Source organism: Callionymus lyra, chromosome 12 (genome assembly GCF_982586985.1).
Source record: "Callionymus lyra chromosome 12, fCalLyr1.hap1.1, whole genome shotgun sequence".
NCBI classification, from domain to species: domain Eukaryota; kingdom Metazoa; phylum Chordata; class Actinopteri; order Syngnathiformes; family Callionymidae; genus Callionymus; species Callionymus lyra.
This window is the reverse complement of record NC_141829.1, coordinates 16,572,290-16,590,541: the sequence shown is the minus strand read 5'-3', so window position 1 is coordinate 16,590,541 and position 18,252 is coordinate 16,572,290. Positions and strand designations below refer to the sequence as shown.

The 18,252-nt window shown below is 39.5% G+C and overlaps 2 protein-coding genes across 2 annotated transcripts in view; both read left to right on the top strand.

Annotated features, from left to right (window-relative positions):
• LOC148068445 (uncharacterized) overlaps positions 1 to 18,252 on the top strand; it is a 64,359-nt gene that overhangs the window by 20,220 nt on the left and 25,887 nt on the right. The window lies entirely within an intron of this gene.
• LOC148068447 (uncharacterized) lies at positions 1,598 to 9,196 on the top strand. The gene is made up of 7 exons (XM_087804523.1): positions 1,598 to 1,686; positions 6,010 to 6,309; positions 6,977 to 7,225; positions 7,287 to 7,385; positions 7,552 to 7,605; positions 8,392 to 8,543; positions 8,981 to 9,196. The coding sequence occupies exons 1-7, from the start codon at positions 1,641 to 1,643 to the stop codon at positions 9,194 to 9,196; spliced, it is 1,116 nt and encodes a 371-aa protein (XP_087660649.1). The 5' UTR covers positions 1,598 to 1,640.

Genomic DNA, 18,252 nt, shown 5'->3' with positions numbered 1-18,252 from the left:
GTCATTAATACAAGATTGTAATAAGTTTGGTCTATTGAAAAGAATTGTTGTTCAAGATGTTTGGCCCAGAAAAGCAAATGGACTTTACAAATAACTCTGTCTGACCTTCAAAGTTATTTTCACATACCTCCCTCACAACATCCTCCCCTGTAGTTCAAGAGTTGTCAGAGTAGACTTTGAGTCAACATGTTCCTCAGCAGGAGCGAGAACCTCCACTGCATCCTGTGCCGCCACTAAAATCACAGTGTGTGTCATCGGCTGTTGGTCTTATGTGTTGCTTGAACATGTGAACAACATGGCTATCTGGAAAAAAGAACGGGGAGTAGTTTGTCACTTCTGACCCCAAAAGAAGTGTTTGCAGAAGGAGAGTGTAAGATGTTTATCAACTTTATTGATCATGCCGAATAGGGTGCTGTGGGCCACAGCCAAAGCCAAAAAAACACGAAAACACGCTTTCTTGAGCTGGTCTCGAATAACAATATCAGAGTTTGGAATGGAGAAACCCAGAAGCAGAGGTAATTTGCATAGACTTGGTTTAATTCAGTGGGGAAGGCAGAGGCGTAGTCAAACAGTCCAGGAAACAGCAACAAAAGCCAAAAGCAGGGGTAAGGCAAACTCGGCATCAAGGGGGCAGAAACAGGTCGATAATCACAACAGGCAGGAATGGAGTCTTGATCGGGACAAAGGTAAGGAGACAGGGTAGGAAGCAGGAATACTCAACGGCAGGATACAGGTACTGGAAAAGGGTGACGACATGACAAAGGACGTGACAGAGAGTGGGGGCTTAAGAACACAGGGAGCAATCAGCAGCAGCTGGGGGCAGGACTAACAAGACACAGCTGAGAACAATTACTACTCAGACAGGGGCGAAGTAAGACTAGCACAGACACAGAAGGGAGCGGATTTCACAATAAAACCGGAAACACAAGGAGGAAAATGTAGACTCATGACACACAACTGTCGGACTTCTTCTTCACGGACCGCCATGCCTTCATGGACCTCTGTAAAATCTAAACTAAACTCAGATTTTTTGAGATGATTAAAGGCCTGTATAACCGTACGTCTTTGCCCCTGAGTCCTGTTTCGAGCCCCAGCCTGACACCTGAAAGGTAAACTTTGGGAGGATTCTGCGGACTGAGAAGACTGCCGTGCCCACCATGCAAATTTTAGTGTGTCCATATACGTACAAATCCTCTGCATCAGGCTAAAGTGTGTGATGGGTAACGGTTTTCGGAACTGTTGACTCACTGACCAGGGACATTGACGCTGCAGTGTCAAGCAGCCTTCAAGGACCTTCGTAAAATCTAAACTAAACCTGTTAACACTTAAACTTTTCCAACCCCACCATTACAGTACCTCAAATATGCGTGTTCAAATTACTATTTAATGTCATTTAAAACCGACTTCAAGGACAACTCTATCGTCTAATTTGAGTCACAAAAGTGAAACTGTAAGTTGCTGCTCAAGTAAATCATTTGTGGTTTAAGTTGGACTTTCAGCCGCTCACTTGGACACGCCCAGAATCCACCTGCACACTCGGACAATACCTGCCGACACAAAACAGTGGTACTAAAGCAGATGAACATGTGCAGAAAGACTGAAAAGCAAGAATGAGTTGGTGAATACAAAGCAGTGGAAGGATGGAAGTTCTTCTTCTTCTTCTTCTTCTCTTCTGCTGCAGACTTGGTAAGTGTTTCCTTAGTGAGGAGGAAGTGACTTTGTTATTACAATGCGGTGTTTGTGTTGCTATGATTCAATGAGTCCACCTGTCTCAGGTGTGTGAAGACTGCAGTGAAGTTTGTTAAAAAGTGAGCAGATTTAGTCAAACTGATGTGAATGAAACCACCACGTTACTACTGACTGTTGATATAAAACAAGTGACATAACATCTAAAATATTTAAAAACTCTTGTATAGAAAATACTTTTATTATTAATGTGACCATTATATTTTTCTATGACCTGAAATAATTCAGTTGAATTTAAACACCAAATATATACAGTATAAATTTGAAATAAAGTTTAATCAATTTTAAGGAGGGAAAGAAGATAAAAATCGAATCACTAGTATGTGTTGCCATGACTACCCATTTTATTATACCTTTGATCAACAGTTTATGACCATGAGCTGAATCAAAGTTCTTCTTGATGAATCTTAATTGCCTTAAATCATTAAACCCGATCAAGTAGTGCTCAGTTAAGATTGAAAACAATGAACAAGTAAAGTTTTGGTTACATGAAAAACACATTAAGTTGTTTGAGTAAATGTCACATATTAGAACCCAAAATAAAATTAAACATTGTTGACCCCTGTTCTCAGCCGTGACAACATATTTGGTGACAGATCCCCAGAGGTATTGGTTTCATCACTTCAGGTTATACGGTTGGTGCGAAGTCCTCTAACCGCCTAACTATTCATTAATCCTGATGCCCTGCCTCGTCTCTGAGAAAACTGGCCACCCAGCTTGGGTCCACTTCCTCCCACTGAAAACGTAGCTGAGAAAAGGTGGCAACTTGGCAACGTGGTTATAGGGCTTCGCACCAATCGTAGAACCTGAAGTTATGAAACCAATAACTCCTGGGTTCTACTTTTTTTGGTGCATCGCCCTTTAACCACTTCGCCATTGGTTTTAACCAAGGCGAAGCCCAATGGAATCAATTTACCCCAGTTGGACGCCGCTCCTGATAGCACCAGGGCACCCCCCGGTGACTGTTCTGGGATAATGAGGAAAGGGCATCACACGAGCAGCGTCTCCATCTCTTCAACCCTTGCTTGATTCACTAGAACCCTCACTCTCGTACATATAATCCAGCTTTGTGGGAGAAACGTGTGGGGAAGCTCAGACAAGCGCAGCGCGTGTAGCCTCTTCCTCCCGGAAGCCTCCTCACCTCCCTGAGCACTGCTTAGTGTCACAAGAGCTGAGGAAAAGCAAAGACATGTGGAGGAATGTGCCGGAGCATTTCCATGAGCAATGAAAGACAGTGATCGGGGTCTGTCCCTCATCTGTGTAGACAGACCCAGCTATAAAAGAACGGACTAAGGTTTTAGACAACACTTCAAGTTATTTGGTGAGAGGAAAAATCTTGCAGGCTCTGAGCGGTGGTAAATGATAACTTAGCATTAGCAGCGAAGACTTTAAAACATGCAAGTAATTTACTCTCACAGGCTTGAGGCTGCACCCTCTGCCAGTAACCCTCTCATAACAACTACATAAGAATAATCCAGTTCATGTCCTTTATTGCCATAAGTGTATTTTATAGAAGGAGGAGATCGCTCACCCAAAGCTGCTGCAGCTTCAGAGCTGCACAGCCGATGACAGTTTTCCAGGCGTCTGAAACACTCAGCTGAACTGATGCTTGCCGTGTCACATCATACCCGACTTCTGTGGCCAAGAGGTCTGGCTCGACGAAATCTCCCACACCGGAGCTCCGGGCATATTCCCCACCTTTAGGAAGTGGGCTGCACCCAGCTGGGTGGCGAGTTCATTGAGCTTTCTCAGAAATGAATCAGAACGTCAAGGATAAACCAATAGCAAAGCAGTTGGAGGGCGAACCTTTTAATATCAAACATATTACTAAATTGTGAAAATACCTAAACAGAGAGACTTTTGCCAAACAAAACGATTGTTAGCTGTCATTATCGTGTTGCTAACTTACAGTGGCTAGCATGTAGCATGACAATTCTCCATCGTTGACAAGAACTATTCACTCTTGATCAGTACAAACCTTAAACAAGTCTTAATTTGTTCATTGGATTATTTAACCAGAAGCTAAAGAAAAAAGTCTGTTCCAGCGAAAGATCTAAAACGCAACTCAGCATTTTAAGATCTCACACAGAATAATGTCACAAATCACTCAAAATACTTGAAAATAACATTTTGTTTCAGTGGACAACATGCATGAAAGTTTTGTTAATCGAGCAAAGTCGAGGTAACATATTTGATTGCTGTTTTTGAAATTTTACTTTCATTCTCTCTCCTGTCATTGAAGTGTGTGTTCATTAGATCAACGTGACGATAAATAATCAGCCAGACTCAAACTTTGCTACTTGAAGCTCCATCAGACCATCACTAGTTTATAGATTAATAATATAATAGTTATAATTATCTGAAGACACAGCTCAGTCTGTTTCTCCTCCACTTGTTCTCAGATGCAGCAGAGGAGATCCAATATATCCTGAAGGGTCAGGAGATCCACATCAAGCCGCCCGCCTTTGGTCCTCTAGAGAAGATATTCTGGATGCTCAACGGCAGAGAAATTGTCACCTTCAACGGCAGAGAGCAACAAGAATACGGCTCGTACAAGGACAGAGTCCAGCTGGACTGGATTTCTGCAGAGCTCCGGATCAGAGACGCACAGTTCGAGGACAGCGGGAAATATGATTTGAAGCTTTGGTTCCCAAATAAGATTGAAATTCTAGTGTATCGTCTGGAGGTTATAGGTTAGTTACTTTCATGTCTCTCTAACACACCTTTACTCATGGACTTTTATTTTCAGTTTTCAAATGCTTATTTGAATTTTATGATGATTTTAATCCAACAAACCTAAACAACTAGTTTCCTAACTCAGTTAAATAACTTTCAGACTCACTTTCTTACTACACAAACACTGTACAACTCACTCTACATTGTTATACTCTTAGTCTCAATCCCTCTCCATGAACTCATTGGAAATCTTACTATTTATTGCATTGAGTTACAAACTCTTGACACATGCAGCAGAATGTGGTCTGTGTTTGGTTGGTTCTACTCTTAAGTGCTGGGTCTATATATGGAAGTATATCAGTGGCATCAGAATATTGACTGGTTGATTTAAGACGTTTAACATGTTAAAACATGTATACTTTTTCTTTAAAATTTAGTTTTTGACGCATTTTATAATTCATGTTTTCTTGAATTTAATATTTAATATATTGAAAGGTATATTTTGTATTGAATGTAATAATTTGTCTATTAAAGGGATGAATAATTGATTTAAATTTTGATTTTAAATAAATTACACATAGATTTTGATTTTCTAATCCCAATTATTCAAAAATAATTGTTTTGAATTATTTTTGTTTTCATTTGTAGCCATTTAAATTCAATATTGATATGTTGTAATAGAGCCATCTTACCAGACTAATCCAATCGAGCACTGAGTCACTCGCTTTTAAATTTTAAATTCACACCAATTAAATATATTTAATGCAATTAAAAGCAAATTCAACCTTTCAATATAGAAATGATTTAATGAATGAAAAACAAATCATTGCTTCAAAAAACAATAAATTCATTCAAATATTCAATATTGTGATGGCACTGATATACTTATACCATAAGTTAACTTTAGTTAAACTAGCAAAGCTCAGGTAACGTATTTGATTCCCGTTTTTGGAATTTTACTTTCATTCTCTCTCTTGTCATCTGTTTCCTGTGGTCGTCAGACCTTCATGAGTGGTTTCTACTCTTTCATCAGTTGTGTTGAAGTGTGTGTTCATGAGATCAACGTGTCGAGTAAATAATCAGCCAGACTCAAACTTTGCTCCCCGTCACTGAAGTTAAACTGAAACAAGTACACAGGTGTGTTGTAGACGTTCAACATGTTCCACCTGGACAAACACCTTTATGACTCAAGAGAATCTAAAGCAAGTTCACGTGATGGACAATAAATTCAAGAACGACATTTCCTAATTATGGGGTTATAAGATGATAATTCCCGAGGGAAAAAGTACACCTGGTCATAGCAAAAATATTATATTTATAGTAGTGATGGTCTGACAAAGCTTTATGAAACAGTGTCATGTTGTTCAGAGGTCAGTAGGCGGCGCCATCAGTTTAAAAGTGATGTGATGTTTCATTAGAACGGTTGTTCAAAACAAAGGAAAATAGTGCAGAGACCGCCATCTAGTGGATTCTGGAAGTAATGACATGAAACTTCATCAGACCATCACTAGTTTATAGATTTATACTATAATAGTTATAATTATCTGAAGACACAGCTCAGTCTGTTTCTCCTCCACTTGTTCTCAGCGGCAGCAGAGGAGATCCAATATATCCTGAAGGGTCAGGAGATCCACATCAAGCCGCCCGCCTTTGGTCCTCCTGAGAAGATACTCTGGAAGCTCAACGGCAGAGAAATTGTTACGTTCAACGGCAGAGAGCAACAAGAATATGACTCGTACAAGGACAGAGTCCAGCTGGACCGGGTTTCTGCAGAGCTCCGGATCAGAGACGCACAGTTCGAGGACAGCGGGGAATATGGGTTGGAGGTTTGGTTCCCAAATAAGAAGAACCAGATTAAAAATCTAGTGTATCATCGGGAGATTATAGGTTAGTTACTCTTATGTCTCTCTATCAAACCTTTATTCATGGACTTTGATTTTCACTTTTCAATTGCTTATTTGAAATTTATGATGATTTGTTTAATTTATATATTGAAAGGTATATTTTCTATTGAGCAATTGAATGTAATAATTTGTCCTAAAAGGATGAATAATTGATTAAAAAAATTAAATAAATATAGATTTTAAAGTTGTAATCCCAATTATTCAAAATTGATTGTTTTTAATTAATTTTGTTTTTATGTATAGCTCTTTAAATTCCATATTGATATGTTTTAATAGAGCCATCTTACCAGACTAATCCAATCGAGCACTGAGCCTCTCGCTCTAACTTTGAATTTCACATCAATTCAATATTTTTAATACAATTAAAAGCAAATTCAACCTTTTTGAATATAGAAATTCAATAAATAAATAAAAAATCAGTGCTTAAAAAAACAATAAATTCATTCAACTATTCAATATTATGATGGCACTGATATACTTATACCATAATTCTACTGCAGGTAGGTAAATGTTTGAAAATCATTTCCATCTATTTCTGTATGAATTCTTACTACAAATCACTATATCATCTGCAAACACCATGATCCATCATGTCACCTTCAGTGCTAATAGTGCTGATGTCATCTTCTCTGTGTTTGTGTGTCGTCCAGACAAAGTGTCCAACACAAACGTTCACTGTGAGCTTCAGGGTGAACTCCTGGCAAAGCTGGTCTGCACAGCAAACTTCAGTCGCCCTCAGTTCCTCAACTTTGAGTGGAGCTCCAACGGAACCAAACATCTGGGCTCCAACCTGACGATTCAGCTGCAGGACGAGCATGACGAGAGCGTGCACACCTGCCACGTGAGGTCCCCCCTGAACCAGGATCAAGCTGTTTTCACAGCAAACAAGTGTTTTCCAGGTCAGTGTGTTGGACTAAATATCACTGAAATCAAGATGTTGTTTTAAAGAATCTTTTCCAGAAAAACAAGTGCATCCGTCCATCGCCCCGATCGTCGTGGTTCTGTTGCTCATCCTTCTGCTTCTTATCGTGGGCTTCCTGTCCCGGAGGAAACTTAAAGGTGAAGGTCAAGACCCACACATTAACTGGGAAAAACGATTTCTTTAATTTTGTTATATTTTACTAGTATCTCTGCATTTATTGACGAGAGTATTAAAAACATTACACGTGTCTATATACCCCGCCAGAGAATAAAAGTTCTGAGTCTGTTTTATTTGTCTTTTCAGAATTTATTAAAACGAAAGGAAAATTCGATGTGGAAAAACAGGCGACAAAACAAGGTATGTGCGACTTCCTGTTTGTAACGTAGACTAGTTAGACTTGTACAAGAACCTTCTACACAAAAGAAGGATCTTGTGTTTCTTGTTTTTTTTCTCCACCAAGACTAATCTTGCTATTTATCGAATTAGTTTCAGTTTTCAGTTTATTTAAAAGGTGAAGCGATTTTCGCTAAACGGACGTGTTGTTCACGTTAGATTAAAATAGCTAAAGATTCTCTCTGGTCTAGAAATAAGTTGTCTAGTTAACCCACACAGGAGCGCTAACAAGACAAAGTCTGTTACGACTCACTGTTTTAAAGTTATTACTTTATAAAGTTCTCCCCCGTCTGAAATCGAGAGAGGTTACAAGAGCAGAGTCCATTATGACGTAATAATGGCTTCACTCCTCCTCCAGCCAGCTGTAATCATGCCTCGCTTTGTTTGTACAATAAGTCCCTTGGAGGTGGAGACTTCCATGACCAATGTAAATGGTCTGACTATTGACACTTTGTGATTGATTGACATGTGTGTTATTGCCTTTGTCTGTATGGAAAATAAACAAAAAAATACCAATAGACACCAGACAGATTTCATTAGGGAGACAATTACATTAATATTAAAAATAGGTTTTGTGATATTTAACTGTTTATTGAAAAGTCGATACTGATTTTTGTGCATTGAAAATTCAAATAATAAATAAAATAATGACCCACACATGTCAATCAAAGAGTATTGAATGAAATGTATGTCAGAAAAAGGATACAAATAATCAAATTCAAAAGTTTGATCCACATTTATTCGTGTCAGTCAAAGGTTCTTGTGAGGAAGGTGAAGAAGATGTTCTGATGGAGACACATGTCAACTCTGTCCAGGAGAAAGATGAAGGTGTGTGTGCTGCTTTATTTATATTTCATCTTCACCACAACATGATAACAACACACAGTCACAACACGTTGCAGGTTTGATTACAGGTGTATGAGTGCATGTATGTCTTTCAGACACTCTGGTTTCCTCCCACAAAATATACACAGTTGATTAAAATGATCTGAGGTTTCATTCAGTCGTTCAGACATGTTATCTAGAAAAGAGTGCCCTCTAGTGGGCTCTGGAAATAAAGACACAAAGATGCTAAATAAGATAAAAAAAACTTCTCACTTTATCAACACAAAACCCTGGAAAATATAAACGAGTGAAGCTGTTTTACTGTCGTGTTTGTTCAGATCATCTCCAGGTGGAAGACGAGAGTCTGAGCAGAGCTTTGACTCTTCCTTCCCAGAAACTTGCTCTTCTTCTCCCAAACCACGAGACTAACTCTGAAGAGTCGTGTCTGTGAAGAAGAAGCTTCATGAAGAACCAGCTCAGATGTTCATGTTGTTCTCACCGTCTGGACTTTCAGGGTCTCAAAGAACTAACCTGCCCGACAGAGTCCACCTCCCTGATGATCCTCTGGCTGAGGAACACCAAGACTCTGGTCTGGACTCTGAAGGAGCCAGAAAGGAAGTTCAGGACAGAGAGTCTGGATCAACAGAGGGAGAGAAAGAGCAGCAACAGCAGGAGAGAAGATGTGAAGAGACTGAAAGTGTGTCGCTGCAACAACTGGACACTTCAGTAACACAACAACATCATGATCCTCCATCTTTGATGACGACCAGTGTTGAGAAGTCACATGACCTCACAGAACACAGACCAACAAGTAAGATCTGCTACACTGAGACACACATACTCACACACTGTACACACACACACACACACACACACACACACCCCCACACACACACACACACACACACACACACACACACACACACACACACACACACACACACACACTCTCTCTAAAAGACATACACAGTCCACACACACAACACTAGTTACACATAGTCACACAAACTCAGAGTCTCACATGAATGAACTCACACATACTTTCACACATAAAAAAACTTGGTCACACACACAAGCTCCCTGACTAACGCAGACAAACACACAAACATGTTTCCATACACAAAAAAAAGCCAAAGTCACACATTCCTAGACGCACACAGTCACACACGCAAAAACCTAGTCACATACATGCTCATAGGGAAACACACATTGATTTCAACAAACACAAAAAAACACTGACACACAGTCACAGATGTTGATGTTGTTCTCACCGTCTGGACTTTCAGAGCCTAAAAGAATTTACCTGAACGACAGAGTCCACCTCCCTGATGATCCTCTGGCTGAGGAACAACAAGACTCTCGTCTGGACTCTGAAGGAGCCAGAGAGGAAGTTCAGGACAGAGAGTCTGGATCAACAGAGGGAGAGAAAGAGCAGCAACAACTGAACACTTCAGTAACACAACAACATCAAGATCCTCCATCTTTGATGACGACCAGTGTTGAGGAGTCACATGACCTCACAGAACACAAGCCAACAAGTAAGAGCTGCTACACTGAGACACACAATGAGTACCCTTGAGGTGGAGACTTCTGGGATTGATTGATGATGCAGGTTTGATTACAGGTGTATGAGAGCATGTATGTCTTTCAGACACTCTGGTTTCCTCCCACAAAATATACACAGTTGATTAAAATGATCTGAGGTTTCATTCAGTCTTTCAGACATGTTATTTAGAAAAGAGCGCCCTCTAGTGGGCTCTGAAAATAACAAAACAAACACATTAAATCAGAGTGAAGTTTTACTGTCATGTTTGTTCAGATCGTCACAAGGTGGAAGACGAGAGTCGGAGCAGAGCTTTGACTCTTCCTTCCCAGAAACTTGCTCTTCTTCTCCCAAACCACGAGACTAACTCTGAAGAGTCGTGTCTGTGAAGAAGAAGCTTCATGAAGAACCAGCTCAGATGTTGATGTTGTTCTCTGAGCTGCTACACTGAGACACACATACTCACAGACACACACACACATTTCCAAACATTAGAAAGTGAATTGCAACAACAATTTTATCTCTGTATTTATTGATGAGAGTATTAAAAACATAACACGTTTCTATATAACCTGTCAGAGAATAAAAGTTTCTCTGGTGTGGACTCTGAAGGAGCCAGAGAGGAGAGAGTCTCAGCTGAGGAAACATCAGATGGAGAGAGAAAGGAGGGAGGAAGTCATGCTAGTGACGACCAACAGCAGGAGAGAAGACCAGGTGAGAGCTGCTACACTCAAGTGTCAGTATCATAGGAGAGAAGTGTCTCACACACACACACACACACACACACACACACACACACACACACACACACACACACACACACACACACACACACACACACACACACACACACACACACCCCCCCCCACACACACACACACTCTCTCTCTCTCTCTTCCACCTACAGACAGTCATACAGACACACATGATCCACACACACACAATCACCATCACACACTCCTAGATACACAAAATCACACACACACGCTGACAGACTGAAACAAACATGCACACAGGCAAACAGACATTTACACACACACACAAAAACACTGACTCACAGACACACACAGTCACACACCCTCAAATTCTCAGACACACCGACTGACAAAAACCCACGGCCAGAGACTCACAGACACACTAAAAGTAACACATATATGAACGCACGCAAAGACAAACACAGTCACAGAAACTTACACACACAGACTCACACAGTCACACACACACTGGAAGCTTCAGTGTTCAAGTGTTTCAGTGTCTAAGACACAGAACATGTGAACACGTGTCAGTATGTTGTGTTTCCAGACGTGCAGCTGAAGACAGATGAGGACGGAGGATCAAAGTTGTCTCTGACCAACACCTCCACTCACACTCCCTCACCAGCAGAACCTGGTGTGGACTCTGAAGGAGCCAGAGAGGAGAGAGTCTCAGCTGAGGAAACATCAGATGGAGACAGAAAGGAGGGAGGAAGTCATGCTAGTGACGACCAACAGCAGGAGAGAAGACCTGAGGAGACGGAGGAGGGATCATGTGACCTCACAGAGCACAATCACACAGGTGAGAGCTGCTACACTCAAGTATTATAGGAGAAAAGTCAGACACACCAGCTCAGATGTTGATGTTGTTCTCACCGTCTGGACTTTCAGGGTCTCAAAGAACTAACCTGCCTGACAGAGTCCACCTCCCTGATGATCCTCTGGCTGAGGAACAGAGGCAAACACTGTTGTACACACAGATAAATCAAAAGATAGATCCAGGGAAAAGGCAAAATGTTACTTATGGGATATAAAATTAATAAAATTAAATTTCTTTGCCCAAGTCTGGTTTAGACAAACTTGAACAGGTAAAATACAATCAACCTGATAAAAAGACAAAAATAAAAATGTTTAAAAAAAAAAACAATTTGATTTGTCAATAACTTTGCGATCCGTCATTCTCTTTCTCCCAGTGCTACCTGGTTCCAGTCCGTGGTGTCAGAACATCTTTGCTTAGGTTCAGTTAGTTCTGGGTTACGGGACAGGTCAATTGCTTCTAAAACTATACATTTAAAATTAAAACATCATAAATTTAAGGTCTTCTTGTCCTGACACAAATATTTTGGTCCCTACACACTTGACCTGGTTGAAGTCAGGAGTGGACCTCTCACATGCCATGAGGTCCCTCAGCCGTGTTGGACCTCCTCGTCCCTGTTCCCACGTCTGTCTCAGGATTAAACTCTGAACCACAGGTGTGAGAATCTCAGCAGAACTCTGGCGATCTGCTTTGATCTATATATAGACCTCCATATTTTTAGGTATTGCATAGTTTCTGTTGGTGTACAAGGACTTCAGTTTGAGAGCCTGAGCCATGGTCCTGGTCCCTGTGCAGAAGTCTTTGCAGAGCGTTCATGATTCTACTGCTGAGACGTCCTGTTGCAGCTCAGCCGAATCACCAATCTAGTAAGATCACATAGAAGAAGATGTTCAAACACTTGGAGAACAGTTTAGGGAAAGACATGAGGGAAGAACTGGACACTTTCAAAAAGGAGATTCAACGGTTAGACATGCTATCTGGGGAGCAGCAGAAACGGAACGAGAGAGCAGCTGAAATGGAATCGTGGTTGGAAAAAACTGGAGAATTGGGCTCAAGTAGCGAATGATGCACTCGTATTATCACTGTCAGAACAAGAGAGACTACAATGAGGGGAAACGAGTTACGGATACTTTCAACTACCTGGTAGGAATGTTTGGATTATTTACACTAACAGTTAAGGCTTAAGTTGAATTAATTCGGGAATATTCGATAGCTTGAGGAATTATTATTTTTTATATGTTGGACTCAATTAGATTGACAACTGTACTCACTCGTAGGCTAGTCATCTCTATGATAGGTCCCTTTTTTAAGGAGGTATTTCCTACGACCTTCCAACAAGGAAGGTTCCATATCAAAGTTCAGGCAATATTTGGAGCCATTATTGTTTAAAATTCCATGTCCACACAAATAAGACTTAGGGATGTGAGGATGGCTTCTTTAAATGTTGTAAACGGAATCTGTTCAATGGAACAAATCACCTTCTCTCTTAGGTTGAGAAATGAACAATTTGCATTGTAATGTTAAGTTTGGTCTATTGAAAAGAATTGTTGTTCAACATGTTTGGCCCAGAAAAGCAAATGGACTTTACAAATAATTCTGCCTGACTGTATTTTTACTTTATAATTTTACTTTTTTAATTCTGTTTTTTTTTTTGGTTTTTGTTTTAGTTTTGTTTCTTTTCGTCTGTGTGAGTATGATTGTGACTGAAAAAATGCTAAATAAAGAGTAATAAATAAAAAAAAAAAAAAAAATAATCGTGTGTAACATAAACCACTACTTCATCTACCTTTTCGTCACAAAACTACTATGGACGCTTATGTTTGATACAATGCAAATCAATATGCCTAATCCCAGGTCATGACATCATGACATTATGTCATTTCAAGTAGTCTGGTCATTTAGCTGGGTCTGCTCTTCAAGTGACTGACCTTCACAGTTCTTCTCACATACCTTCCTTCACAGCCAACATCCTCCGCTGTAGTTCAAGAGTTGTCAGAGTAGACGTTGAGTCTACATGTTCCTCAGCAGGAGCGAGAACCTCCACTGCATCCTGTGCCACCACTAAAGTCACAGTGTGTGTCATCGGCTGTTGGTCTCATGTGTTGCTTGAACATGTGAACAACATGGCTATCTGGAAAAAAGTTTGAACGGCGAGTAGTTTATCACTTCTGACACCAAATGTAGCGTTCGCAGAGGGAGAGTGTAAGAGGTTTATCAACTTTATTGATTATGCCGAATAGGGTGCTGTGGGTCACAGCTAAAGCTAAAAAACAAAGAAAAACACTTCAAATATGCGTGTGTCAAATGACTATTTAATGTAATTTAAAACCGACTTCAAGAACAACTCAATTGTCTAGATTTGGCCCCAAGGCCTTGAGTCACGAAAGTGAAACTGTGAGTCGCTGCTGAAGTAAATCATTTGTGGCTTAAGTTGGACTTTCACTCGCTCACTTGGACACGCCCAGAATCCACCTGCACACTCGGACAATACCTGTCGACACAAAACAGTTGAACTAAAGCGGATGAACTTGTGCAGAAAGACTGAAAAGCAAGAATGAGTTGATGAATACAAAGCAGTGGAAGGATGGAAGCTCTTCTTCTTCTTCTTCTTCTCTTCTGCTTCAGACTCGGTACGTGTTTCCTCAGCGAGGAGGAAGTGACTTTGTTATTACAATGAGGTGTTTGTGTTGCTCTGATTCAATGACTGCACCTGTCTCAGGTGTGTGAAGACTCGGGAGGCTGATGTGAATGAACGATTAGACAATAGTCGACGATTTCTTTTCACTTTCTCTGCGCTGAAATAAACAGATTATATTACATCTAAAATATTTTAAAAACTCTTGTGCATCATGTTTAGAAAATACTTTTATTCTTAATGTGACCATTATATTTTTCTATGACTTGAAATAATTCACTTGAAGTTAAACACCAAATATATATATATATATTTTAAGGAGGGAAAGAAGATAAAAATCTAATCACTAGTATGTGTTTCTATGACTACTCATTTTATTATACATTTGATCAAACTAACAGTTTATGACCATGAGCTGAATCAAAGTTCTTCTTGATAAAACTTAATTGCCTTAAATCATTAAACCTGATCAGATCGTGCTCAGTTAAGATTGAAGACAATGAACAAGGAAAGTACTGGTTAAAGGAAAAACACATTAAGTTGTTTGAATAAATTTCACATGTTAGAAGCCGAAATAAAAAGAAACATTGTTGACCCCTGTTCTCAGCCGGGACAACATATTTGGTGAAAGATTTTAAAGAAAAAATATTTGATTAGTATTAGTATTTGTTTTGTAACTTAAGGTTCTAGCTGGACTCACTGGTGACAGTCGCTGAGAGGAGATCACTGAACAAACTACTGTCATCCTGGATGACATCCGGGTGTGTTGTAGACGTTCAACATGTTCCACCTGGAGGAAAACCTTTATGACCCAAGAGAATATAAAGCAAGTTCACATGAATATTTGAAAACATATTATGGATAATTACTTCAGTAATAATCAGTTCAATTTCTTTATTATGGGGTGATTAAAGACCATAATTCCAGAGGGAAAAAGTACACCTGGTCATAGTAAAAATATTATATTTATAGTAGTGATGGTCTGATGAAGCTTCATGAAACAGTGCCATGTTGTTTAGAGGTCAGTAGGTGGCGCCATTTAAAGTGATGTGATGTTTCATTAAAACAGTTGTTCGAAACCGAGGAAAATAGCACAGAGACCGCCATCTAGTGGACTCTGATATAATGACACTGCTTCTTGAAGCTTTATCAGACTATCACTAGTTTATAGATTTATAATATAATAGTTATAATTATCTGAAGACACAGCTCAGTCTGTTTCTCCTCCACTTGTTCTCAGCGGCAGCAGAGGAGATCCAATATATCCTGAAGGGTCAGGAGATCCACATCAAGCCGCGCGCCTTTGGTCCTCTAGAGAATATATTTTGGATGCTCAACGGCAGAGAAATTGTTACGTTCAACGGCAGAGAGCAACAAGAATACGGCTCGTACAAGGACAGAGTCCAGCTGGACCGGGTTTCTGCAGAGCTCCGGATCAGAGACGCACAGTTCGAGGACAGCGGGGATTATGAGTTGGAGGTTTGGTTCCTAAATAAGAAGAACCAGATTGAAAACATACTGTATCATCGGGAGGTTATAGGTTAGTTACTCTTACGTCTGTTTACAATAACAAACTTTTACTCATGGAATTTTAATTTCACTTTTCTGTTCCTTATTTGAACGTTATGATGACCTTGAATCCAACAACATTAAACAACTAGTCTCCTAACTCAATTAAATAACTTTCAGACTCACTTTCTTACTACATTGTTTGACGACACCCTCTTAGTCTCAATCCCTCTCCCTGAACTCATTGGAAATCTTATTCTTTATTGCATTGAATTACAAACTCTTGACACATGCAGGAGAATGTGGTCTGTGTTTGGTTGGTTCTACTATTAAGTAAGTAAGTAAGTAAGTAATATATATTTATATAGCGCTTTTCGAGACCAGGGTCACAAAGCGCTTTAACAATCAAAACAATACTCAAAACAGTACATACTTCAAAGATCAAGACAACACCGAGAACAACACAGGAGTTCGAGAAATTCAAGGAAAAGCCTGCACAAATAGAAACGTCTTAAGATGTTTCTTAAAGGAGTCAGTAGACTCCATCAAGCGCAAAGAGAGAGGAAGATTGTTCCAAAGCTTAGGAGCAACAGCCTGAAAAGATTTCTCTCCTCTGGTCCTGAGCCGTGTGCGTGGAACCATCAGTAGATTCTGATCCACAGACCTCAGAGACCGAGCTGGGGTGTAAGGCTGGATCAGATCAGTGATGTAAGGAGGAGCCTGACCATGAATAGATCTGAAAGTAAGAACCAGAATTTTAAAGTTGATCCTGAAAGAAACTGGAAGCCAGTGAAGAGTTTTAAGGACCGGAGAAATGTGAGTTCTCCTACTTGAGCGGGTCAGAATTCTCGCTGCAGAGTTCTGAATCAACTGCAGGCGAGACAGATACTTCTTGTTAAGACATGAAAACAAACTGTTACAATAGTCCAGACGAGAAGAAACAAACGCATGGATTACAAGCTCCAGATCATGTTGTGACAGCATTTTCCTAAGTTAAGTGCTGGGTCTATGTATGGAAGTATATCAGTGCCATCAGAATATTGACTGGTTGATTCTAGAAGTTTATAATGTTAAAAGATGTATAATTTTTTCCTAAAAATATTGTTTTGACTCATTGTATAATTCATGTTTTCTTAAATAATGTAATTTAATAATTGATGTATTGAAAGGTATATTTTTCTATTGAGCAATTTAATATAATCATTTGTAGTAAAAAGCTGTAAATTATACATAGATGTTCAAAAATAAATATTTTAAATAAATTTTCTTTTTGTTTGCAAATTCAAAATATGTATGCTTTAATAGAGCCATCTTATCAGACTAATCCAATCGAGCAATGAGCCACTCGCTGTTAACGTTTAAATTCACACCAATTAAAATTAAATAAAAAACAAATCTGTGCTTAAAAAAACCCAATAAATTAATTGAACTATTCAATTTTGTGATGGCACTGATATACTTATATCATATATCTACTGCAATAAATACATGTATATTAGCTTTAGTTTGTTTTTGCACTTTCTACATGAGGTAACTCTTTGAAAATAATTTCTATCTATTTCTGTATCAACTCTTACTACTAATCACTATATCATCTGCAAACACCATGATCCATTATGTGTTTGTGTGTCGTCCAGACAAAGTGTTCAACACAAACGTTCACTGTGAGCTTCAGGGTGAACTCCTGGCAAAGCTGGTCTGCACAGCAGACTTCAGTCGCCCTCAGTTCCTAAACTTTGAGTGGAGCTCCAACGGAACCAAACATCTGGGCTCCAACCTGACGATTCAGCTGCAGGACGAGCATGACGAGAGCGTGTACACCTGCCACGTGAGGTCCCCCCTGAACCAGGATCAAGCTGTTTTCACAGCAAACAAGTGTTTCCCAGGTCAGTGTGTTGGACTAAATATCACTGAAATCAAGATGTTGTTTTAAAGAATCTTTTCCAGAAAAACAAGTGCGTGCGTCCATCGCCCCGATCGTCGTCGTTCTGTTGCTCATCCTTCTGCTTCTTATCGTGGGCTTCCTGTCCCGGAGGAAACTTAAAGGTCAAGGTCAAGACAAACTAGGAAACTTGGAAAAACTAGTTTTTGATGTTTTATGTCCTTTAATAAGTTGTAATGAACAGAAAGTTTGTGACACTTTTCTGCGAGTTCAACATGTAGAATAACGACTACTTAGTAGTAAAGAAATAAACTAGTCTTGTATAGTTCACCTCTTTATTTAAACTTTAGAAAGTGAATTGAAACAACAAATTTATCTCTTTATTTATTGACGGGAGTATTAAAAATATAACATGTTTCTATATAACCCGCAAAAGTGTTCTGAGTCTGTTTCATTTGTCTTTTCAGCATTTTTTAAAATGAAAGGAGAATTTGATGTGGAAAAACATGCGACAAAACAAGGTATGTGTGACGTCCTGTTTTTACTGCAGACTAGTTAGACTTGTACAAGAACCTTCTACACAAAGAAGGTCTTTGATCTTTGATCTTGTTTTTTTTCTCCACCAAGACAAATCTTGCTGTTTATCAA